General features: G+C 24.7%; 2 protein-coding genes across 2 annotated transcripts; one reads left to right on the top strand and one right to left on the bottom strand.

Annotated features, from left to right (window-relative positions):
• Window positions 1-332: 332 nt before the first annotated feature.
• LOC145831261 (putative pre-mRNA-splicing factor ATP-dependent RNA helicase DHX32) lies at window positions 333-17,166 on the bottom strand. The gene is made up of 16 exons (XM_082938439.1): window positions 17,057-17,166; window positions 16,127-16,395; window positions 15,895-15,999; window positions 15,739-15,830; window positions 14,583-14,711; window positions 13,379-13,589; window positions 12,339-12,476; window positions 9,778-9,900; window positions 9,493-9,660; window positions 8,507-8,638; window positions 7,491-7,620; window positions 6,928-7,088; window positions 6,206-6,338; window positions 5,688-5,878; window positions 3,861-4,033; window positions 333-1,337 (listed from the first exon to the last, which is right to left on the bottom strand). The coding sequence occupies exons 1-16, from the start codon at window positions 17,115-17,117 to the stop codon at window positions 1,082-1,084; spliced, it is 2,472 nt and encodes an 823-aa protein (XP_082794565.1). The 5' UTR covers window positions 17,118-17,166; the 3' UTR covers window positions 333-1,081.
• An 8,870-nt stretch (window positions 17,167-26,036) lies between these two features.
• On the top strand, window positions 26,037-27,007 carry LOC145831552 (very-long-chain (3R)-3-hydroxyacyl-CoA dehydratase 2-like). Its single transcript, XM_082938843.1, has one exon. It carries the CDS (start codon window positions 26,049-26,051, stop codon window positions 26,724-26,726), a length of 678 nt encoding a protein of 225 aa, XP_082794969.1. The 5' UTR covers window positions 26,037-26,048; the 3' UTR covers window positions 26,727-27,007.
• Window positions 27,008-27,859: the final 852 nt, after the last annotated feature.

Below are 27,859 nucleotides of genomic sequence, written 5' to 3' on the forward strand. Positions count from 1 at the left end.
ATTAATCGTTTAAAAAAGTAAAAAAATTAATGTTACAAAAACTTCATTACAAAAGTATTAGTTATACGGTAAACAGTATTTACGAATAAGAAATAAATTTGCTTACAAGTATATATTATATGAATTATAAGCTTTAAGAATTATATGCTAAAATACTTTTTAAATCAAACATGAAAATAAAATAATTGAAAGACAATTAAATACTAACAACTAAATGAAAAAAATAAAAAGTCCAAAAAGTTTTTACTATGATGAAAAATAAGTTTACCTAAATTTTGTCTTAATTTAGATAATGTTTATTAAACTTTAAGTTGAATTGAAGCAACTTAAGTATTAATAACAAAGTTGTGCAATACAAGGCACTAAACTTTTTACACCTAAAGCATTACAAGTTTTTGTATAAATTTATTTCAAAATAAAAATCTTTATACAGTAAATTAAAGAAAAATATTTACGTTTAAATGGATTTCACGTTGTAAAAAGGTTTATCTGACAAAATTCAAATAAATAAAGCACCATAAATAGTTAATGTCGACTAAATAGAAAGATGATTATACGAAAATAAATTACATTTAGCAAAAAAAAAAACATTTTAAAAAGTTCTGTATTGTTTATTAGGCTATAAAAAAGCTTTTACTAAAAAAAATTATTGCACATAACTCTATCAGCAATTCCAAAACTTTTAACTTAAAAAGAATTTCCTTAACTAATTTTCATTACTACTCCTTAACGGATATTTAAAAAGTACTTCTCTTTTTTACAGATATGCCCATTTAAACTTTTTAATCTTATTGATAAACGCCATCTAAACAGGTAAAATAACCCTAAAAGGGCGATAATACCCGCTTTGGAAATCCTTTATCTATAATAGAATTAAAAATATATTGAAACTGATTTTTAGAACTTACTGTATTGTAAAAATGTATAAGAAAACAACGGGAAGAAAAAAAGAAAAAATTTAAAGGGGTTTGGCTAATTAATTCACAACGGTAAAACAATCTCTAAACCCCAACGCTTTTTAATAAATCAGTAATCTATTTTCGAAGGAAAGTTAAAGTATGAAAACAAAAAATAAAAACTTTTACTGTATAACACACTGAGCTTCATTATTAATATATTCTGAGTTCTGACGAATAAAGTTCTGTGAAGAGTTGTACGCATATGTGAGATCACGCATTGCTTGTGTGATCACGTCAACATCGCCCGTATCTGCAGGCACAACATCAGTTGATGAAGAGGGCTGTTGCTTGAGTTTTTTCAGTTTCTTCTGTAAAATTTCCTGGCTTTCACTTACAGGAAGATTCATTAGGTAACTAGCCGGAACAATTTCTGCTATCCTGTTCATGAATTTGTTCTTAGTTGTAAGTTACTTGTCACATGTAAAATTGATAAATTCAAACGTTGTACATATATATAAATATAACTATAATAATAGTTTATTGAACAACAAAAAAAAGGCTCAAAATGTTTGGTCCCATGACCTGGTGTACAAAAAACATTTCGGTTATCGAGTCGTACACCACAGATACCTTTTAACGCCTTGTCCAGGACAAATCTAACACACCAAAAAACTTGATGAAGCTTGTTGCTACTGCTAAATATTGTTCTTCTTAATTTATTTTACAATAGATTTTTTTTTCATTATCAATCAGTATAAAAACATAACTAAATCAAATACAAACAATCTTTAATGCAAAGAACTAAATTTATAAAAAATGTAATGAAAGTTTTAATATGTAAAAAAAGCGACTTTTAGATCAGTTGTTTGTATTTTGTATTAGATTGATATTTTTATTAAAAGTTAATACACTTAAGTTTAGTTTTGCGTCTTCAAATAAAAAATTAGAAAACGTTCGTTAAATATTTGTATTTATACGTTTAAGTCTTTTTTTGAAGGACTTCGTGCATTTTAATTTTTGTACAAAGCGGATAGTCGTCTAGATGGATTATTCAGTAACGAAAAAATGATTAAGTTTCACTTCTTTAATATTAAGAATAAGTCTGTCAAGGTGAATTGACTCTTGTTAAATTTACAAGGTTTTTATAATAAACAAAAGTAAAAGACAACAATATTTAAAAGTTTTATGCACAGAAAATTTTGCAATTTAATAATTGTAGAAAAACATTTAGTCTGTTTTTAGTTTTTTTTTTTAGTAAAAGTAGTACTAACGATAGAACAAAAAAATATATAATTAAAAAAAAACTCGGTGTAGAAATAGTTTATGATGCTTTAATAAGTTTAAAACTTAAAAACAAACTGTCATGTAAAAGTTTCTATTTATAGTAATTTAAAAAGTTTGAATAAAGACCACAAACAAACTTTTAGTAGTTTGAAGAGGTTGTTCTAAATAAAAAGCATACGAAGCTTAACTTTAAATTTAATATAAATATAATCTTCAAAATTGATAAATAATTGTTTATTTAATTAGTTGATTGTTATTGTATATAAAAGTACGCTTACTAGAGAAATTAAGCTTACCAAAGTCTTTAAGTATGTTTACGTTATAATACCTATAAAAACACTTATCCATCATTAGAAAATTAAATTTAAAAATCTTAATCTAAACTTATGCAATGTTAGATTAAACTTACTTGAAACTTTAAGTAAATTATCCGTTTGAAGTTATAGTCTAAGTTGTAAATTTAGTCTAGCTTGACATTCAAAAAACTAACCATACATGTAAAAATTTAATTTAACATGAAACAAACATTTTTATTGTATATGTATAAGATTTGAAGCTTTATGCTCAGAAATATCATTTACTTGCGCGTAATAAATATTTATACAAAAAGCTTGAGTATTAACCCGTAATAATGCATAAGCCGCGTTTTGTATTTATAATACATAAAAACCGAAAAAAAATAAAGAACCGAATTAAATTATATGAAAATGCATCGTACTGTATATAGAGCAGATTTCACTAAAGTAAAGATTTTAATAGTTCATGGACAATAAGCAGTAAAATAGCAAAAGAGAGGACGATTTAAAAAAAAACTTGGTAATTTTTCATTAATTCATATCATCAAAGTTCTAGGCTTAGTATTTTTTAAATTTAATTAGGTAAAGTAAATAAAAGTAAAACACGATTTTTTTTTGAAACAAAAGTTATCAAGACAATGTAACATTATTATCAATATATTAAAATAAAAATCGTTATATTGCTTGAAAATTATCTAAAAAAGTGTTTTTAATGTAGATGTGTTTTCTAGTATAATAAGTGTATCAGCTAGTTGATATTTAAAATACTTTGAGAAAGTGTTTTTTTATCGTAATCTATTTACTTAAAACTAAATTTCGGCTGTGCTAACTTTTTGGTTATTGTTTTAATATGATTCAAAAGTTTTAAATATTTGTTTACTACTAACGGAAGTTTTTTTTTTGCTATCGATACTTCAACTCAAATTTTCTCTTCATACTCAACATCAAAACTAGTTAAAAAAATATTATTTTGTGTAAAGATGAAAAAATTAATAATAAAATAAATGTAGGTTTTTTTTACTCTAAATTACTGTATACTTTACTTTAATGGTCTTTTTTTAAAGTTTTTAAATCTGCTTTTAGTAGAATATGTGTTAAAATTACGTATTTAAAAATACTAGTAAGACTTATAATAGAATAACTTTAAAATATATTTTTTAGTATGAAAATTCAGCTATAAATACATTCAATCGGAAATCTTAAACATTAGTTTATTTTAAAAACCGTAGTATACAGTTTTAATAAAAGTACTATTATACTTACAAAACAATTATCGTTCTGTTTAATGATTAGTCGCGAAAAAAGTTGAACAAACATATATGTCTAGTCATTTGTTATTTTTTAGACTACATAAGATAAAAAAAAAAGCAAATCAACTTACATAGTGGGAGTAACACTGCACACGCAAGACAAAAAATTATTTACGGACAAATGAAACTGGTTGTAAATCATCCATTTAGGATATGATTTAATCTTCGAATCAGGATGTATTCGAGCTGTGTGCTTGTCCCGAATTATGTGGTAGTTGCCACATTCATCCATGTCTCGTGCTATCTAAAAGTTAAAATGAGAGTGATAAAAGATAATTACGGTATACTATAATGTACGTAAATATATAATATTATTTGATTAAATTAGTTCAAAGTTTATTTTTTATGATTAGTTTGTTTCACTTACAATAAACTACAAGGTTTTGAACAAATTTTTAAATGTTATAACAAATTAATTATTTTAATCTTTTTAATTTTTCTTAGTTAGACTTTAAATATTTTTGTTGTTGATAATACTAAACTGTATAAATTTCTATAACTACTATTTTATTTGGAACTTTTAATATAAATAAATATCTTTGAAGCATATTTAACAATAACTATTCAGTATAAAAAGTCTTTATAATTGTGAAGCTTTGAAACGTGTTAAATTCTAAGCAAGTTTTATACATGCTAGATTTCTTAAATTCCAACAAATAAATCAATTAATAAAAGCCTTGTAAAGAAAATTACTTTAAACTAAATAAATAGATCTAATGTACAAAGGTATTAGTTTTTAATAAAAATATTTAACAAAACTAATACACTCAAAAGCCTAACCTTTAAAATTTTACAAAGCTCATTTAACCAGACTTTTTATTTATCTTTATGTCGTAAGTTAACTAATGATATTTTTAGATTATTTGTTAAGTATTTCAATAACATTTCTCTGTATTTAAACATTATTCACACCCTTTAAAAATTTTACTCTACCATATTAAATTTTTTTGTTAATAAACTTATAGTTGTTAAATAAAGAATTACAAATGTTTATATACATATATCTTGCTTATTTAAGAACACATATATTTTATGAAACACTATAAAACTGTTAAATTATCACAGGAAAGCTTCCTAAGTTTTGTAAGTATGTATTTCATATTTTTGTTTTTATATAAACTGAAATCAACATTCAGAACTTCCTAAAAAGTTTAAGTGACTTATCTAAAGTTAATGATTTGTAACCATTTTAATTTTATATTCAATAAACACAACTTGACTTAAAAAACCAGCAGTTTTAAGCCATGGTGGAAACCAGGGTTGACATAATTTAAGATTTCTAACATGCAAAAAATCATGGTAAATACGTAAACGTTAGCTGTTTAACTTAAAATTTCATGAATGAGTAATTGTGGTGCAATACAACTAATCTGGCAACTGTGGTAAAACGTATTTTAAACACATATTTTAAATCAAGAAGAATCAAAAAACTTAAAGCTTAACCAACTATTGAATTGAAAAAAAAAATTGCTATTTTATCTTAATTAGCATAAAAGTTATAGGTCTTTTTTCAATATTTCGTATACAATTTTATTTCAAATTCTTTAAAAACTTTATATTTATAATGTCTTTGAAAGTATTTTAGTGTGGTGTATGACTCGAGCACCAAGAGTCACTATTGTACACCAAATACTTTTAATTTGCGTTTTAGTGTTTAATAAATTGATTTAAGTTGTTTGAAATTTTGCTAATTTTTTATCTTTTTATACCTTTTAAAATTGCGTTAACAACAATTAAACTGTATTTTGTTTAAAGTTACTTACTTAAAGTAAATTTTACTCATATATATGGTTTATTAATCGTCAAAAACTTTAAAATCAGTTTACAACGCAGATTAAAAGTCATGAAATGATTTTAATTTGCTTTAAATGTAATAACAGTAGAAGTATGTAACTTACTTGCATGAAGTAGCCGGCTAATAACGCCTTTTTAACACTTGTTTCCATAACTTTTTGATTCTCTACAGGCTTACTGATAGGTAATTCTAGGGATTCCATCATTGACAACATTTCTTGTCTTTTTTTATGTGCAGCTTTTAAAGACTGAGGAATTAAACCATTTCGAGAGCACCACAAATCAGACAGATTATCTACGTTTCAATTTGTTAAAATAAATTGACTTATTGTAGTTGCGTCAGAAAAAAAAATGAACAAGATTTTTATTCAGGTAATATCTAATCTTAGTTTTTCTGCTAGTTTTACCAGATTTTTGATAAATTTAAACAATGCCTCAACAAGTTGTGAATTAATATTTCGAAAAAAAAGCATAACTGTGTAGTAAAAAATATTACAGCTATTTCAAATAATTTAAATTTAAGCTTTAAAGTATTCTAATAGATGGTAACAAGCTGTTGAATTTGAAAAAAAAATAAACATTTATCAAAATTTGTTATTAAAAGTATACATGGTATTCATACTTTTGATATACTGATTGTAAGTATTTAAAAGAGTAAAGTGGTCTCCACTAGTATGGCAGAACTTTATGTGTGCATCATCTGATTCGTTAAAACATGATGGAGAGTTCAGCATTGCCATGATTGTAGTAACTTCCTGTGAAAATACTTTAGATAGTGTAGTTTTTATGTTTTATAAGTTGAATAACAGTTAGATTAAAGTTTCATCGTCTATGATTTTCCAAAACTTTGACCATTACTAGATGCAATTCTAAGTTCAAAACTACCTTTATTATAAAAAATGGTTGATCATGCCAATTCGATCATCAGACCACAAGTTTCGGTAGACTGAGACTGGTTCCGTCCTTATTAGGACTCATCAGTCAGTCACAACCGAAAATAATAAGTCAGACTAATAAGGACGAAACCGGTCTCAGTCTACCGAAACTTGTGTTCTGATAATCGAATTGGCATGATCAACCACTTTGTTAAACTTGAGCTTGTCTCACGGCAAACGAAAGTCCAGTCTTCTGCTCTGCTGACTTTCGCCGATTTTTTTTTGTTGATCTACCTTTATTATTAAACTACATGCTCACATTAATTTTTTTTCTGAATACAATAAAGTAAACTAATACTTTTATTCAAGATTAGTATTGAAAAACAAAAATCACTTCTACTAAAACCATATTTCAAATAATCTAAAGCACATAAAACAACTTGTTACACAAACATTTTATAAAACAAACTTCAGTACAGTCTTCACCGCAGCTGCTAATAATTGTTTTTGCCTGAGATATGGGCAGTGGTATTTCACTCATCACAATACCAAGGTCTGATAAGCCTCCGTTTTCATCCAATGCTCCGTGATAATCTAATTCTTCTAGTGCTAACATGTAGGCTTCGGGATCTATTTAATAACTTATTACTCGATTTTATTTAAATTGCGTTTGAACTGAATTTTTTAAACATAAAAAACTTTTAACAGTTAGATGAGTTAGTCTTTAAACTATGTTATTAAACATATTGAGAAAAAAAATAAACAATTTTGTTATACTGATATTCGAGTAAATATGTTACAAAATCTTTAACTTCTAATAAGAAAATTGTTTCATTGCTATATTTGTTAACGTTATATTTTTATTTTGTTATTTTTTCATTTGTTTGACAGTTCAAGTTTTTTTATAATTTTTACTTTTAAGGCAAATTATAGTTAAGTAAAAGTTTTAAATATGATATTTTTACTAAGATGTTAAAACTGTTTGTTTAAAAAACTGTTCAATACTTATAGTTCCTCACTTGAATAACTTACTTGGTGGATCGAGTAGTTGACATTGCGAATACGGTACATTTAGTTTAAAAAGGACACGTTTCATCAATAAAATTGCTTCACTTAGTTCAGAAGTAGTTATTTTAGGTAAGTTTCTCGGAGGTTGCATTTCCTAGTAATTGTCATACTACTTACTATTAGAAATAGCAGTTTAAACATTTTGAAATACAAGAAACTTTTTTCCTTTCAATTTTTATTTTTATTATACTAAATTTGTAAACATTTGTGCTTGTACTAAAACTGTCTAACCTTTACATAGGTTTTTAAAATTTTTAGAGAAAGTAAAAATTGTTAAATTTTATTAAAACTTATTAAAACTTTATAAAAGTGTATGTAAACTTAAAAGCTTTTTTAAAATAGTTATTTAAACAACCTTATGTAGTTAAAATTTATCTTATTTAACAAAATGTTTGATCATATCAATTCGATCATCAGGCCACAAGCTTTCGGTAGACTGAGAACGGTTTCGTCCTGATTAGGACTAATCAGTCAGTCTGATGTGACTGACTGATGTATCCTAATCAGGACGAAACCGGCCTCAGTCTACCGAAGGGTTGTGGTCTGATAATCGAATTGATATGATCAGACCTCTTGTTGACATGAACTAGTCTCACGGCATATGAGAGTCTAGGCTTAAGCTCTGTAGACTTTCACCAATGTTTTCGTTTGACTTATTTAAATACAATTTTTTTGTATATAATATAAGTTTAAGTGTTTTTTAGAATTGAAATTGATCTAAGATTGAAAGTTATAGATAAATTGATTTTTACACTTTAATTAAATGTATTTATACAAACACTCTACTTTTTAAAAACTTTAGTTTCAAGAATATACATAAACAAACAAATATAAATTAAATTATTAATTTTAGTAAGTTTTTTGCCATTGTAAGTTAAAACACGAAAAATTATTTATATCAATTTAACAGAGTTTTTTTATGCATTTGAAACTATAGTTTAGCTATAAACATTTATTTAAACAACAGAAGACAAGCATACATCTTTTAGGTCAACAAAGTTTAACTTGAAATAATTTCCGTCAGGTTTGCATCGACTAAGTCTTAATTTTGAACTAGTATAAGATATTTTTCTAAATGTTTCGTGGTGAGTTCGAAATCTGCTATTGAAGTGCTGTAATGAAAACTTCATAAAATATTTTATTGAAAAACCTATCTATTGAAACGATCAAAAAGTACATTTGGTTATGTTTTACTCTTCTAGTAGTAAAAGTACAAATTTTAAATTATATATATTATTTTTTATTCATTAAACATTTTGTTCTAAAACTAAAGAAAAACTTAATTTAAAAATATTGTTCTTTTCTGTTTCAAAAAAGTACTATTTAAAGTGATGCAAATTTTTTTAAACATTGTTACAATTATTAAACTGAAGTTTATAAAGTTTGAATAATGCATACTTATTTAATATAAACAGTGGCACAAAAAAAATATTTAATATTATAAACTTTTATATATTTTTTTACTAAGACGGCATTTTTTTTGTTTTTTTGTAAGATTTAAAAAGTTTATACCTTAAATACAAAAAATAATATATCAAAGAAAGCATACATTATAATTATACAACAGATTATTTTTACAACGTATCTGTTTTAAATTAATGTTTGTATATTTCTATTATACTGTATTCGAGATAGTGTTTTTGTTTAACTTTGACGGTAATTTATTTTTAGGAATAGGTGTTTCATTTAACTTTAGTAAACTGAATCGCAGTACATCTATTATAAATTAAAGGCTTTTAAAATGTTTTTGGTATATATTTGTTGAACTAAAGCTTTTTAATTAAGCAACCAAGTTTTTATCTAATTGTTTTGCATTATATGTTCTAACTTTTTTTTGAAATTGAATAAGTCTACCTATAATAACAGTAAAGTGAAAAATTATTACTTAAATGTAAGTTTAAAATAAAGAAAAGTAACTTGTATAAATTTTAAAAACTAAAACAAAATTAAAACCAAAATTACTTACACTTATATATGTGTGGTCGGTGTCAATTACAACACTAATGTTGTCTAACGAAAAACAAGATTCAGTTATTTCATCACTAATAATAATATGACGCATTTCATTTGGGCTAGTATACTCATGATTGTCATCTGAGACGTTTTGATTGTTTGTTTCTTGTTCGTAAACACTCTAAGATAAAAGAAAACTAGTTCTTATATAAAAATAGACTTATTTGAAACTTTTATAACCAAGAAGAAGGAAAAAAAAAAAGATCTGGGCTATGTATACGATAAACTGTTTGCAAACTTGTTGAGCGCCAGCCGGTAGCTGATGATGAATCTGTGATATTCTAAATTCTTTTGCGTTTTCTTCTCGCAAAATTCTGATTGCAAGTTCTCTTGAAATATGATCAGCTACCTCATAAACATCCTGAAAATTAAAATTGTTTTTAATTGAGTAAGTTTGTCTACTTTTTTCAAATTTGCATAAACTGAAATGCTTTAAACGATAGTTATTCAAGCATAGTAATATTTATAACAAAAAGCATTATATCATTATCATACATTATACAAATATTTAAATCCTAATTGTTATAACTTTTATTTAAAGTTTTATACAGAATAAAAACAAATTTCTGCAGATATTAGTTTTAACGATTCGGTCACTTCATCAAAGTAAACACACATATACAAAAGTTGTATACAAAACTAGAGAAATAAATGACTAATATATTTTATTTTAATTGTAGCTTTAACTTTAGGAGTCTAATGACATAAGTTATTCAGTACATTAGATACCTCTCTAACTAGTTTCTAATAAGAAAAAAAAAGCAAAAAATAAAAATAGAAAGTGTTTCTAGTTGTTTGATATGCCTAGTAAATAAAATACTTTTTAGCACCACTGTGGCAGTTTCCTAACTTTTTTTTAAAGAATTATATAGAACTTTTATTTCTATTTTTCAGTTTGTGACTTTTATGAGCGTAAATTTTTTTTATGTATGACTGTACCTCTTTTTTTCTTAAGTTTTTTTATCTATGTATCTACAACTAATTCTTAATTCAGCATTGAAACTGTTGTAATTACTTTATAGTTTTTTTTTTCTATTTTAACATGGTATCAAAACGTTTCAAAAACAAGAATTAAACTAACTAAATTTTTGGTTTATACTTAAATTGGAAAACAGTTAACAAGTTTTTCCGTAGTTATGAATTTAGTCTACAAAATGTTAATATTTTGTTATTTTTTATAATGTTTATGATTTGAACTTATTTTAAAGTTTTATAGGAGATTGTTTTGCACAATCTTTTATATATTTATATTTGAAAAAAAAACTATAAAAATTTATGTAAAATGTATTTAAAAAATGCAGCTTACATCTAAGACTTACTGCGTAACTTTTAGTTATTTTTTTACTAATATGACTGTATAACTAATTAAACTATCTAAAAAATTATGTGTTAAAAGTACTTCAGGACTTACTTACGAGAGGTATATTATAAAATAAAATAAAAGTTACACACATTGAGATTAAATTGTCAGGTTAATATTACGTATATTAAAACAAATATATCCGTATAATGTGTACTATTTCAACAGTTAAATTAAAACAATGTTTTAATGCGTTGATCTATAGCATTTACTCAAGGTATGTGTCATTGAAATTAAAAATTCATTATCATATAAAGTTTTAAGGTATTTTCTAAACACATTAGAAATGTCTAAAACTGGTTTGAAAATTTTATTTTATAATATTTGAAGAAATATGTGAGAAAACAGTTGAATTTTTAATACTTTTCTGTTTGCTCAACTAAGTCCAATATGTTTATTAATCTTAAACCAGACTTTATGTTATTTTTGTCAATTTAAATTTGATGACGACGGCTAATAACTACTTTTTCAAAAATATTAGGTATTTAATTAATTTAAATTTTATTAATCAAAAAATTTCTCTATCATCTCATTTATTTGTAAATGAGTTATGCACTTATTTAGTCTTAAAACTATTTTAGTTTTATAAATTTCTGCTTTATTATATAAACTACTTTAATAAGTTTTGTAAATTATTGCAGAAACTTTACTCTTGCTAACTATATTTAGAAATAATGCTTAATTTTTGACTTTAAGTAAAAACCTTATTTAGTGATAGTTTTAAATACTAATACACTCAAGTTTCTAATATTATTAATTAGAATATATAAAACTATATTAAAGTTTTACACACACTTAACTATTAAGACTGATAGCTTTACTAGTTTTCGATATAGTTTTATAATGCTTGGTAGAAAAAAAAATTTGACTTAAAATTTGTACACATGTTTTTCTTTTTGAAGTTTCCACCTCTAAAATATTTTCTAACATATTTGACAAATTATTAATGAAAATGTATAAGACGTCTATTGTGGTAACTTACAAATTTAAATTTCTATTATAAAGTTATAGTCTTCCTAGGATTCTTTATGCATTTTGTTATACACCGCTAATTAAAACTAAGAGAATAGGGATATTGAAATACTTAACTTTTTTTGTTTTAAATTTCTTTATTTAGTGTATTTCAGATATCATCTGCTGTATGCTTTAATCTTCCCTCTGCTCAAAACATTTTTTTTCTTTCTCAGTATATTTTGAAGCAAATTATAAAAGTGTAAAATAGACAACAAGCCAGAATTAAACTATTTAAGCTAAAGTTGAAATAGTATATAAATTACTAAACAAAGAAGTTAATATTCTTCTTTTTTTTAAACAAACATAAAAATTGTATATTTAACTATTTAGATTTTGATGAGATAAAAAAGACTGTAATTTTTAGTACAAATATAATTCAGTTTAATATAGTTCTACCAGATTAATACTACACCTTATCAACGTACTTTAGGACAAGGAAGATAAACTAAAAAGTTTCCTTCTTCCTTATTGCTGCAATGTAGGTTGGAAACAAGGTTTACAACAGCCCGGCAGTAATCCTGAGTCGATGACTGTATAACTGACTGCTCTACTTTTACCATTTCCTAAGCATAAATTGTCATTAACAGGAGATTTAAATAAATTTATTTAACAGTTTAAAAAACTGACACTATAAGAGAGTATTTAAGCAATAATATTGAACTTCACCGCATTCACGACAACCTATGACCGGTTTCGTCCTTGTTAGGACTTGTCAGGCAGGCATAGTCGCGAGAAACAACTATTGTGATTTAACCAAGTGGTATTAAATGCAATAGCACTGAAGCGACCATTGCGGGTAAAGTCCAAAAAATTGACGCAGTCAAATCATTTACAGCTCAGACATTGTCAGCTTATTATGAGATTTTAATCTCTACGCTCGTTTTAATCAGTTTTAGTCAGTATGTATTTCAGCGGATGCTGTTGTTGTTGATCGTGCGGTAAAGTTCATCGTTTATTATCGATGGCAAAAAACGTTACAACTTTGTTGGTGATAGCCGAAATAAATACTGCAATAATAATGAAAATTATAGTTGTTGGTACCAAGCGAAGAAATCTTAAATAAAGAAAATAAATCTGACTTTATCTAAAACAAATTTTAGTACTACTATTTTTGATAACTAAAAAAATAAATAAAGGATTACAACGTAAAAGTTTTATTTTATTCGAGTATAATCTAATTGATATTAATTTAACTTCATGTCTTAATACACTAAAAAAATTTAAACATATAAATATGTTTATAACATAAACACGTTTTAGCAATTTTTATTAAAAAAACACTGATTAATGTGAAGGTATATATTTCCTTTTTATACTAACTAATATTTTACAAAATTTCGTTTTGTGTTTTTAATTTTCATTATAAATGAGTAAACTAGTTCGAAAAAAAGTTAGCTGCGAAAGTTGTTTTCTTTAATTTAAAGAAAGGTAAAAATGTCACGCTAACTTTTTAAACTAAACTAACACTTTCATATCGCTTTTTTTCTTTATCATTTTCAGTATCAACTTTACAAGAGTCAGCTTCATCATCATTTATAATGTCCGAACTCGATGACAGTTCTAGAAAGTAAAGATCTACTATTGGAACCTCCTCAAAAAACTCTTCTAGTTTACTCATTTCATGATCAAGTGAAATTACAACTATTCGAAGTTCTTCGCGCTGGCTAACAACTATTCTAGAGTTTTTTATGATTAGTTAAAGTTAAACTAGCACTTTATATTTTGGTCAACAGTTCAAACTTTAATTAAATAATGGAAGTTATTTTATTCAAAAACAACTGCAGGTATAAAATTCAGAAAACAAAATGTTTTAAACACTTTTAAAACTTTAAATTTATTTCAAATCTTATACACTGCAAATTAGTAAACAAAATTATTAATCGATATATGTATTTATATTTAAAAAATTATACCTTTGGTATTTTGAAACTAAAATAAGCCTTCTATTTAGAGAAGTGATTTTAAAGTTTGAAGTTTAAAATAAAAACCTACATAATCTCTGTTAAAACTAAAAGTTTTATAAAAATTTCTATCATTAAAAATAGTTTGAATATTAGAGTAGATCTTTTAATCAGAGAGTTATCAAAATAGCAAAGTTAAACTATAAAAGTACTACCTTTTATGTGGAGCTGTCAAATTTACACGAGCGTACAAAATTGCATGAGGGGACAAAACTGCACGAGGGAGCAAAATTACACGACCTTAAAATTGCACGGAGACACTTTTGCACGAAGACACTTTTGCACGAGCAGACATTTTTGCACGGAGACATTTTTTCTCAAGTCGATTTTTGTTTAAGTTTTTTTTTCAATTTTTTATTGATTTTAATTTTTTTTTACTATCACTGTTAAACCTAACCCTTACTCTCGGTCGGTAGCTTTTTTTTTTAAGTTTTTTTTTGTTAAAAATTTTATTTTACTCTCGTGCAAAAATAATCCTCCGTTCAAGTTTGTCTTCGTGCAAAAGTATCATCGTGCATTTTTTTTTGCCCTCGTGCAATTTAGTAACGTCGTGCAATTTTGACACGTTCTCACTTTTTATAGTGTAAATATACAGTATATAAACAACAAAAAAATATTAAAAAATTACTTCAAATAGCTTTCAAATATTTTCAAAAATAATTAGTTCTTGATTAAAACTAATTGGTAAAAATAGAATTACTAGAACACCTCAATAAAGCTAATATTAGATCGGTGAAAGTTGTTCTTTCTTGAAATTCGTCTACAATAACATAGTTATACATTTGAAGAAAAGGATCATCCGTCATTTCTCGCAACAGAATTTCGTCTGTACAAAACCTAAAAAAAATTAAATTAAAATAACTGTTACAAATTCCAAATCCGCTCGACAAAATTGCGGTCACTTAAAAATTGTAACCACAACTAAATTTGTTTAAAGCAATTGATTATTACATTTTAAAACGACAGTAACCTGTCAACTACGTACGCATTTCCTAGGTACGCACTGCCGGTATGGTACACACGTTTTAACTGAAAAATGCTGTGTTAAAAAATCAAATCAAAACAAACAGAGTTAAAAAAAAAATTAAAGCTAGCCTTATGGTCCTGATTAGCCTTAGTTACCTAAGATTGCGGTAACCATGATAAATACATACAAACAAAGTAAGTAAAAAGTCAACTAATAAAATTCTTAAACACTCTTTCTTATACCAATTACTGCCAATATTGACTATGAAAACCAGTCTTTTCTCCTAAGAGCATCACACCATTTTGTCATTTATAACTGTGTTTTATACAAAGGTAACCAGATAAAATGTAACACTTGCTAAATAAAAAGTAAGCTGAAGTAAATTTTTATAACCCTAAATTAGCTTTTTAGAATAAAAACAATTTAGTAAAAGCATTATCAGTGTTTTTACAAATCTTTATCTAATAAAACTAGTAATTTTTGTGTAATCTATGTAATTTAAAGGTACACAAAGATTCAAGATAGATGAAAGACTTTGTTGGGTTGGATATAAATTCAAATATAAATATATATAATAACAAATACTCAAGACTACTTAATATTAACCAACATGTTTTTTTTTTGAAAGTTATTGTTTTTATGGAGTCATTTGTAAACTTTATTAGCTTCATTTAAGTTTTAAATGTTTGTATTAGGCTTAATGATGTTAATTTAAGACCAAAATTTATTGGATATATACTGCCGGTTGGGTACGCAGTTTGAACAAAGCGCAAAAGTGCGTACCCAACCAGTAGTACGTACCTAGTTGGAAGGTTACTGCATTTATATCGCTAATTTACACAAACAAGTAAAACAACATTTGAAATTTTTAGTTTTGTTCACCCTTAAATTAATTACTTGAGAATAGTTTCTTGGTTAAAAGCTTTTGTGCTGGTACTTTCGAAGCCAACCTCATTTCCTACTGAAGTAAAATCCATTTCCCGAGCCACCTGGAGTAATACTTATGACTTGATACATTGCAACATAAACATTTTAAAAAATAAAGTTTTAAACCTGTATAGAAAGTGATTCAGTTGCCAAAAAGTACGGTTGACTGCATATTACTGTTCCAAACTTGAAGTTGGATTCTTTGGCAAGCCTTGCACACCATTGAGGAATCTATTAAAATAAATTCAGGTAAAAAAAATCTAAATATAGTTTATTAAAATAAAATTTGCAACTAGTTATTTTAATAATAAAAGTGACAGGCTTAGATGAACTATCCAAATAGAATGTCTATTTTAACCTGAGTACTCTTTCCACTTCCGGCCTTCCCACTCACTAGTACAACCGAACTTTCCTCAGTTGCTAAAACAAAATCATTTTTTGCCGCCCATACAGGTAGTTGCTGTCTTTTTTTGAAAAGCTTGAAGTAGTTTGACGAAAACGGTAGACCATCAAAAGGGTTAAGTTCTAAATTTTGTTGAGAAGTTTCATTTTCTCCTAAGCCAGTTGAAAACGTAAATTCTTCATTATTATTTTCATTTGCTTCATTTATTCCCTCGATAGCAACTTCTGTTGTTTTTATATAACAGCTGCTTCAAAAGTTATGTAAGCTACACCAGTTTTTATTTGATATAGAAATAAACAAAATGTTTATACAGTTAACTTTAGGCATATATGTTGATTGATAACAAAAAAAGCTAGATATGGATAAGTTATGTATTTAAACAATTAAAACTGAAAATTGTAATTACATAATAGAGAACTTCAATTAAATAAAAAGCTTAATTTATTTTTGTTTCAGCTTTAAACAATTCTGTTTTCTCTTATAATAAATTAAAGATCAAACTTAGTACAGTTTATTTGTAACAAAATTAGTTTTAAATTTTTTTGTTTGATAATTCCTTATGTTTTGAGCATTTAAAAAAGTAGTTGTGTTTTTTAATTATTTTGTCTATGTTATAAACATGTAAAGAAGTTTTATATTCCTTTCACACTAATCAAAATTTTGCATAACTATGCTATATAGTATGCATTTAAAATGCAAAAAAAAAGCTTAAAAGTATAAGACTGTTTTAATGATTTATCATAGTGTTAAAGCAATTTTAATAAATACCTCTTCATAAAATCAACATTGATGTTTCTTTTAGTTTTTAATTTCTTTAATAAAAACAAGAAATTTTGATGTCTACACTAGCATAAAATAGTGTTAAAAATTGAAACATTGTCGAACCATTTTCGGCAACACTTTCTTGATCTAAGCTCCAATCCTCCTCTAAAAACGTCTTTTCCATTTTAAGTTAATTAAATCGTATATACAAAATAAAGTAATCAAACAAAGCTAAAAAACAAAACAAAAGTTTAAAACGTACTACAAAAAATAAAAAAAACATAAAATTAAATGTACATACTTACGTGAAAAAGCATTGTTTGTCAGCAAACACAATGCAAACAATAATATAAGCTCACATGTATGCCTGGATATGGCTTGTGTAACTAACTTGTAGTGAACTTATGTATTTTGTGTGACGTACAATAATCTACTCTTAAAAAGTGCTGCTTAAGTACTCTCGTCTTTTAGTAGTTTCATTAAACTTCAGTTGTATATCAACAATCAGTTTTTTGGAATATCAATTATTTTTTGAATGTGTATAGAAAAAAGTAAATAGCATTTAAAGTTAATTAAAAAATTTTATATGTTAAAGCAGGATGTATTTTAAAAATCATATTTGTGCGTATGAAAAATTAAGATAAAAAACTGAAAAATTAAAGCTCAACTTAAAATAAGTAAATTTATCAATTTGTTCGTTAATTCTTAGTAGTGTAAGTTTCTAAAAGTTTTATCATAAAAATGTGTTATATTGTGAGCATAAATCAAAAAGTACAACATTGTGTTTACGCATATCAATAAAAAAACATAGTTTTTATTTTAGAAGATATTTTAAATAAGCTTAAGTTCAATAAATGAAGAAACAAAATTGTTTACAGTAGTTTTAGTAATTTCAATTGAAAATGCATTGTATTGTACTTTTAGCTAAATAAAACAATTTATTTTATTCAGCTTTATTTGGTAGTTTTATCTTATTCTAAAACAACAAATATTATATTTTTATTAATGATATATTAAGATTTATTTATGTTTTTTAAAATTAATTCTTTAATTGCTTAATAATAAGGCCTTTTTTATAACAAAGTAAAACACTTTAATATCATTTAAAACTTGATATAACTCTTAAGTTTTTTTTATATGATTGTACTTCGTAAGTAAATTATTAATTAAATTGAATTTTATCTAAAAAGCAATTTATTAACAAGTAAAAGGACTAAATTACAAAAATGAAAATCACAAGCTCTATATATTACTTAAGGAAAAAAATATATTCTGTAAAATATTTTTAGAGAATTATTGCTTATTAAAAGTTCTAAAATAACAAGTTTAAGTACAATTTTTTTATATTGCTTTTAAAATACCGATAATTTACTAGTAAAATGTTACAAAGTTGTGAAAATTGATTTTTTTATTGTAAATAACTTTTTAACTAGTTTAGCTTTATTCAGAAATTTATTATATTTCTTGTTTAATTTATTTAGATTAAATCAAAAAAATTTAAAACTATTTATAACTAAAATAGTAATATAGTAAGTGTCATTGAAATTAAATTGCCGTTTTCTTCCTAAAACATTTTTAACTCATTAAAATTTTTGGAAGATCATGTGTTTAATTCGGAATAATATCTAAACTTGAACATTATTTTACTTTTTAACCCAACTCCAAATTGAAAATTTAAGAACAATAAATGTTGAAATTTTTTTTATTTATTTAACACGAATTATTTGTAAACTTTGTTAAAGTGTTACAACTTTAATTGTATAAACAAATTTTTTGATAAAAATTGAAAGATTTATACAAATTTTAACTTTAAAAAAAAAATAATGAAATAATGAAAAAGTAAGTATAAGCTTAAACGTTTTATAAACAAAAAAGGTTACAAATGGTTGTAAATAACTAATGAAAAAAAAAAAAGTATCATAAAACTTTCGATGAGTTGTGTATAAACTTAATAAAAAAAAAAAATTCAAAACAATTTTAAAGACAGTCCATAATTTATACAAAGAATATAACGATTTATTGTTTTCTTGTTTTTAATCACATGGGTTACTTTTTTGTCTTACTAATCACCATCACTAAGTTAAAACGAGAAAAAAAGTGAAATTTAAGGTTAGTGTAACAGTAACTTCATAAAAAATATTTTCTAATGAAAATTAAAAAGTTAAAAAAATTTAACAAATTTCCTGCTTTTTTAATGGAGTGGTTTTATGGGTTGTAATAGTTATTAAACTTCAGTAAAATAACAAGCTATCGTTATACAGAGTATGAAAAAGTCAAAGTTCTATATTCTAAAAAGATTAAAAAAAGATTTATCGTACTAAGATAATCTTAGTAAATCTAACGAGTATTAATAACTATAACTTAATATAAATGTTACTCAGTTTAAAAGTTTTAAATACTAACGTATTAAATCAATTCTAGTATAGATTAAATTTTTTCATTCTTAATAAGTTTTTATCTTAGGAGTAGATTAGACATTTCATATTGTATTATACTAAATTTGAATAGTTTAAATAAAGTTTTCAAATAAATTTTATTAAATTATATTTGCAAACTAGATATTTTGTACATTTTAAATCTCTGTGTAAATTGAGAGTCTAAGAAATTTTTCTTTTATATTGAAAATCATTGGAGTCACACGATTCGTTTAAATATTTATCAGTAAAAAATAAGTTTATTTTAAACCAAGTTATGTTTATTATGAAAACTTTATTTACTATATCACATCAAGGCTGCAATTTTTTTTAATTAATCAGATTAAGGTACTTTAAAATCAAATTAGACTAAATCAGTTGACTCTTGCTCATATTTACAAGTATTTAAAACTCAATACTATTATTTTTATACTTATTTCGTATTATTAATGACCATAAACATCAAAAAATGTTAGTTAGTTTTGTTTCGATTATCATATCTGATTTGACCGTAAAGAAAAATAAAGGTAATACAGTTCTTGCTGGCTTATCCAGCCATGATGGGCAAGCTTTTTATTTGCCAATAAAGCCGGATAATAACAAAATATCGTTTTTATATTAGTTTCTCATTAATATTATGCAATGCATATAATAAAACGTACACGTATCTATAATTCAATTTATCTTAACTTTCTTCAGCGAACCAAAGAACTAAAACGGACAAAAATAAAGATCTTGTAAAGTTCAAAACTTATATTACGAAAACAAGCTACTTCGTAATTAGTTTAACTGATATTGCAACTCTTTCCGTAAAAGGAATGAATGGAGAAATGTTTGACATAACTTCCTTGTTTCATATCATAAAACTTTTTTCATAAAACTTGATTAACTGTGAAACACTTTCTAGTGAGGTTTTTGTTTTTATTTGTTTTACTTATGCTAAGTTGTTACTAATGCTAAGGAATATCCTGGCAACATTCTTAAACGCAACCCGGTTTCATCGCATATAACAGTTTCATGCCTAGATTAGCCCTTTAATATTATTATACTTGTATAGCGCGAAAAATATTGGTCATAACATCAAGTTTAATTCTTTCTTAAGAACTATCACGTTGCAAACTGCTTACTTAATTATTAAAATCAAATAAGAAATGTAATAATAGTAATGCACTGACTTAGCTGAAATAAATAAAACTACCTATCGACTTAAAACGACCGGATTAGCGAGGACCATATAAGTAAGGAAGCACTGAATTGAGTAACAAAAACTTTCAAGTTAAAAAAATAAGTTTTTCACCATTAAATCTTTATTTTATATTTCTTTTTTATGGACAATCTCTTAAAAAAGATAATATAAAAATTTAACTTAAAACTTCATAACCGAAAAATTTTACAAGTTAATATAAATGTTAAAATAAAATAGATTTCGTATAAAGTTTACAACGACACGAAATTTAAATAGAAAAGTAGTCAAAAAATTTTCAAACTATATTTAAAACCACTATATTTTCTGTTGTTTTATAGAATAAAAATGTTACTACTCCAATTTAATAATGTTTGTTTAATTAAGCAATAGTTGTAATATTTAACTATTTTTAGATTTTCAATTTAAAACTAAAGTTTTAGATGTAGAGTAGAATCCGGCAGGTCGAAAAAGAAATAAATATAAAGTGCTTAAAAGACTTAATTTTTACTAGTCTTTCGGAACAAAAAAAAAATTGTCGATTTATCTTTTAAATATAACACTAACTTTTTTGTGTGAATTCTATTAAATAAGTTGAAACAAAATTTTGAAGTAGCTTGCGAGCTGCAGTTTGCCGACCCCTAATTAAAAGTACCCAAGTTAAAAAATTGAATTAACTTTATTAAAATGTGCTTTCTTTAGTTTTTGGCTCTTTTAAGTAATATAAACTGTTTTTAAAAACAGGGACCGGCAAAGTGCGGCCCACGAACCAAATCTGGCTCGCCAAGCAGAAATATTTAGTATTTCTAGTTTTTAAATTGACATGTGAAAATTAAGAAAACTAAATATTTTTGATTTAAATAAACTTGTATGTTGTGTTTATTAATTGTAAAAAAAACAGTAGGTCTTTTTTAATTTAATATAACTACAAATATGCGTTTAAAAATTATTTTACATATGTTTTTTAAAATTATGTTGACTCGCAAAAGACTTCCTTTCCTACCCCATTGTCAAGACTCAAATCTGACCCATAATGTGTAAAAAGCTGCTTCTGGTTAAAAAAATCGTTATGCTCGATTTGGAATTCAACCTTTTTAAACATAATGCTTGTTCAAATAAACAGGTTAACTAACTTAATATAACTGTTAAGGGCATAGGGAAGGAGGGTAAGACATTATTTTTTTTGAAATTTGATCTAATTTTATAATTAGAGGCAAATAACTAGAAATCACTAAATATCTATCTCCTCCTACGTTTTTAAAGATTTAAACAAATTTATAACAAAAAAAAAATTTGTTTACTTTTTATATAAGATTTTTTTTTACACTTTTAAAAAAATCTTTCCAACAGAAATTTCTAAATATATCAAGGAAAATTTCCTAAAATTTTTAGGTAGTTATCTCAGAAAACGTAGGAGAAGATAGATTTTTAGTGAAATAGTCTATTTTTGCTGCACAAGGAACCTATTGTTGCCTCACTTTGGCTATATCTCAAGAATTATTTTGATTTTTTATAATCTTGTAAAAAGCATCTTGTAGCTTAGTTTAGTCCTGGACAAGACATTAAAAGGTATTTGGATGTGCGACTTGATGACCAAAAAGTTTTTTCATCACCAGGTCCTAGGACCAAATATTTTAAGCATACTTTTTTGTTGTTCAATAAACTATATAGTAAAAACTATATAAAATAAGATTAAATTTCAAAAAAAGTGTTTAACCCCCTCCTACGCCCTTAATTTACATCTTACACAGTTAAAAAAAGGTTATATGTTGTAAAATTGAAACATTATAATCTATGTTTTCAGAATAACTGTTTAAAATAATCATTTAAGGGATTTTGTTAAGATAAGGTTATCAAGAATAAACTTAAAATTTTTTAAGTACATTCCTGTAAAACTATTAGAGAAATAACAGGGTTGGCAGAAAAACATCAGACTTTCTCTTCCCCACTTTTTTTTTGTTAAAAAACACATTTATAAAATAACTAAAATCCTAGTATTTTTAATTTATATGGTTTTAATGAGAAATAATTCTCTATCAATTTTAAATACAAAGTACACCCATAAAAAAAAACAGGCGTACTACAAAATTCAGTATATTTAAGATAATTCAGGCTAGTTTGAAATGAAAAAATATCTAGCTGACACAGGCCAATTCAAGCTAGTTTAAACTTAGAAAAAAATCAAGCTGACTAAGGCTCGTTTGAATTTTTGTTTTGCAAAACTGTGACTATTTAGGATATATTTCCTAAATCTCATGCTAGATTTATAAATTTAAGTCTTTTTTTTTTCAATAAAATGTATTTGGTCCTTCTGTTATCATTTTGTATAAAAATTTTTGAACTTGATTAACAGTATGTTTTTCTGGTTTTTGGCTTATATTATTACTTTTTCAGAAAAAACTGATGCCTACTCTAATTTTGGTGTAACTTAGATTGGCTTTTTTGTGTCAAGAGGTGGCAACTCTGAATAAAAGTGTAATACTTAAGTTTTGAAATAAAAGTATACTTATAGTCTACTAAGTAAGCAATTTTTTTATTAAATGATATTTTGTGCTTTACTTTTAAAGGTTACAGGCTATACTTTAGTTATTATGACTTTATTGATTCCTGGAAGTAGTTTAAATCATTGGACAAACTTTCATAAATACAAAGCTTATTCACTTATCCGGACTTCACTTATCCGGACAGTTTTGGGTAGAATAAATTCAATAAATTTACAATATTAAACACTAACATTTTTGTATGATACAAATATTTAAGCTTATCATTGGTGTCAGCCAGAAGCCACGTCAGAAAAAGTATCACTACTTATTAAATTCCATGAGTTTTCTGCCAAAAAACGTGAAAAAACTATTAAAAAAAAAGTCTATTCTTTCTTATTTTAGTAAAACTTTCAATAAAAAACTAATTTGTTAGGAGTGATATGTTTCCATTAAATTGATTTTAAACTTAGTCAAAGTTTTTTGTTTTTCTTTATGTCTGTTTCTTTTTTTTTTCTTTGTTTAAAAGGTTTTTTTCATTTAGAGAGATTGGTTTACATTATTTTTTGTTTTTAAAGATAAATTTTATTTGTATTTTCTCTTAAAAAAAAATTAATCTTTTTTTAAAACTGATAGTTAGATCAGGAGAAATTACAAATGATGAGTTTTGTTTGCTTGACCCTCAAAAAATGTATGTCGTTGCAGAGGATTAGTAAATCTGATGTTTTTCTACGTTAAAAAAATAAATTAACCTAAAATTAAACTTCTATTATTTATCATTTTATTATATATTACTTGTATTACAGTAACCTCTTGCATCTTTACGCACTCGTGACGTTACGAACTCTCGTTTAGTTACGCATTTTAGAATTCTAAAAAACTCAAACAATAAAAATATTAGTTTTCTTTTATATTGCACAAATTAGGTTTATTGTATATTTTTAATGTAAAAGATTTTTTTGAATACTAACTCACCTCTCTATATCTTTATACTTTGTAAACTTATGTTCTTTGACTAATTGATAAAAAATTAAGTTATACCTCAGTATATCAGAAATTTTGTTAGCAATAAGAGATTAGATTAAAATACAGAAAGAAATATGACTGTGTTAATAATGAAAGTATAATGAAATAATGAGAGTTTGTAACACAAATAAATAATACAGTACTCTTACCCTATATATGAATTAACATCTAAAAAAGAAATTTAATGAAACTTCCTTGCATAAAGTAGCAGTGATACTTAATAATTATAGAGCTCACACTTAAAACAAATCTCAATTGTTTTTTTTGTAAACATTTCACTAATTTTCATTTGATGTTTTTTTTAGTTTAAGTTCTTCTTCTGTAACACTTGCTTTACACAGCAATTTGCTATGTAGAATAGAAAATAAATGTTAAGTATCAAAAAAGTCAAATATGAGTAAAGATAAAGATAAAATTTACTTATTACAGGGTTGCCACTCGTTTTTCAAATTTTTTTCCAGGTTTTCCAAATTTCTTCCAGGTTTTTAAAAATACACATTTTTGGGTTTATTTTTAGTTTTAGGTTAATTTCTATATAAGAAACTGTATTAAATAGTATAAAAACATTAACTGTTAAAATTATTAAAAATTGCAGGTTTTATGATCAAATTTTCAGGTTTTTCCAGGTTATTTTTGCCTAAGTTGTCAAATTCTAGGTTTTTCTAGGTTTCCAGGTAAAGTGGCAACCCTGTTATTATTAAAGTTAGTAAAATTTTTCTACAAGTATTATTATTTTATATAAATTTAAATTTTTTTTATATGTATAGTTTTATCTTTTGTTTTCATATTTATATATTAAGTAAACAAATTTTCAAAAGTGGGAAAGTTCTCAGTCTGCTTTTAACTAGAAACAATATAAAAAACAGCCATTATACTAAGTATATTTGGTACCTCTCGTATCTTTACGATCTCTTGTATCTTATCTTTACGCACTTTTTCTGTGGACACAATGTGCGTAAATAAGCAAGAGGTTACTGTACTATGTATTTGTTTTTACCATAACACTTTTATTATGCATTGCATTATATGCAGCAGTTATATTATTATATTAAAAATTGATTTTTTTTTACTTATCCGGAATTTTGGTTATCCGGACATCTTTATAGAAAAATCTTGCCCACCGTGTCCGGATAAGTTAATAAGCACTGTATTTAGTTAAAACTAACTCTATTTTGTGATTCAAAAAAAAGGTTCAAACTAAGTTTAAATTTATTAGTATAGTACATCTATACAAAAATGTCAGTTTTAATTATTTTATAGTTATAAGTGTTTGCAATTCATTATTAAAAAATAAAATGCCAAAACTATTTAATGTAATCTTGTCTTATGAAAAAGGTATTAAATTTAACATAAATCTATTCAATTGTATAAAATTAAATTTAACCAAATCAGAGTTGCCAGAATTTAAGTATAGAATAAATATAGAGATATACTTATTATACTTAAATCATCAAGTGTTTAGTCGTAACATATTAAAGTAAAAGAAGAAACTTTGAAATAGCTAAATTTAATACAAAAAATTACTTATAAAGGTTCTGCAACAAAAAATAGTTGATAAAAACTGCAAGAATGAATTTAAATTTACTTGTATACCAACTTATAGTCTTAATATACTTTTTTTTATAGAAGTTCTAGTTATAAAACTTGAAGCTATCATTATTTTGAGATTATAACTTTGTATTAACTTATTTAAATGTTAGTTATGTTTGTTATATGTTATAATGTTAAGTTTAGATATTGTTCATCATAATAGTTAATATAAAATGGTTTCAAAAGTAGGATTGTTTTTTTAGAAAGTTTTGAAATAAATAAGTATATATTAGTTATCAAGTATTGAATATAGTTTACTACTGCATTAATTTACTGTATTTATGATACTTTTTTAGTTTATCAATTAAAACAAGTTCATTTTTTACAAATTTTTATCAGTTAACTTGTATTTAAATTAAATTGTCTTTTGTTATAGAATTAATTTAAAACATTTTATAATTTTCAGAACAATAGCCTTAAATATGGGTAAAAATGTTACAGGGATATCGTTGGCTTGGTTAGTAGCATACAATGTTATTCAAACACTTGGCTGGTCACACATGGGAATTAAGATTGTTAATCACTTTTTAAAAAATCAAACTAATATAGGATTGTTCAAGGAAGTTGAAATGTTTCTTTTAATTTTTCAGACAGCAGCTATACTTGAAATAGTTCACACTTTAATTGGAATTGTGCGTTCTAATATTGTTCTGACCACTATTCAAGTTTTTTCCCGTGTGTTTATTGTGTGGGGAATATTGATGACAGTTGAAGAATCTCAGGAGTGTATTGGTTTTGCAATGTTGCTCACTGCTTGGACTATCACTGAAATAATTCGATATTCCTTTTATGCATTTGGATTGTTTAACAGTGTACCTTATTTTATAATGTGGCTTAGATACACTCTGTTTATCTTTTTATATCCTATTGGAGTTACAGGAGAATGTTTGGCTATATATACAAGTTTAGAACCAGTAAAAAACAAAGAACTTTTTTACTTTGCATTGCCGAATTCTCTTAACTTTGTCTTTAATTACTATTATGTGCTATGTAGCACAAGCATACTCTACCTGACAAACTTTCCCAGTCTTTATTTGCATATGTTTGCACAAAGAAAGAAAAATTTGGATGTTTCAAACAAAGGTAGCAAGATAAATTAAGACTAAGGTAGTTTAAGTCTTATTTATCTACAGATGTATATATATAAATGTACTTAAACTTATTTAATAAAAAAATAGAAATATTAATAAGTTTTAAAATGATTTACATTTCTTGATTTATAATTTTACTTTGTCATAAATCAAAAAAAAAATTAAAGCAGTAATATTTATTAAAAAGTAAAATTTTAAAATTACATGTTTTGATCAAACATTTAAATAGTTGCAGTTTTTCAAATACGTTTTATCATTTAGATATTTATTTAGATTTAAAAAAACTATAATTTAATATATCAGTACAAAGTTAGAAATGTAACTAGTTTTATTAAAGTTATAATTTTAAATTGTTAATTAAAAGAACTTAATATTTTATAAAAAATAATTAAGATAAACTAATTAAGTGTTTTTATATTTTACAATGATTTTATATTGTCAATTACCAGTATTTTGAATGTTTAGTTGATGAATTAAAGAAACTAAAATTTTTATTATAAGTTTTTTTTATTCACATTATATAGCAACTTTTTCTGGTATTAATATTTTTTTTTCGTTTATAGCTTTTACCTTAAACTTCAATACTTTTTTTAAATATATACTGTCACAATTTGTTATCTAACTGTATAATTTTAGTAATTAACCAGAGTTTTATACCTATTAATTAAAATTTCTAATGTGTATTTAATAGTATACATTTTTTCTTAATGGTTTAGTTTTTTAACTGAATATTTATAAACAGAAATTTAAAATATATGTGTGTTTTTATTGAAATTAAAAGTTTTACAAATTTGGTTTGTAAATAATTTAAAACTCCCTTACTTTAAAAAATTTCATGCACTTTAAAAAGCTATATTAAATATTGGAAGAATATTTATTTTTAAGTGCTTTTGCTTATGATTAAGTTTTTTTATAATACTTGTTGCTATTAATTTTTTGAAGTTAAATAAATTTTGTACTTGAGTTTAGTTTATAGTAATTAAGTATATCATAGTTATTCTATATAAAACTAGATTATTTATGAAATCTAAAAAAATGTATTTTTGTGGAATTTAACCAAATATTTTTTCATTTATAAATTACAATTACATTTGCTCTATTGACTAATTAATGTGTTTAAATTTTATTCAATAAAATCTTTA

Source organism: Thalia democratica, chromosome 3 (genome assembly GCF_965202585.1).
Source record: "Thalia democratica chromosome 3, ktThaDemo2.hap1.1, whole genome shotgun sequence".
NCBI lineage: Eukaryota > Metazoa > Chordata > Thaliacea > Salpida > Salpidae > Thalia > Thalia democratica.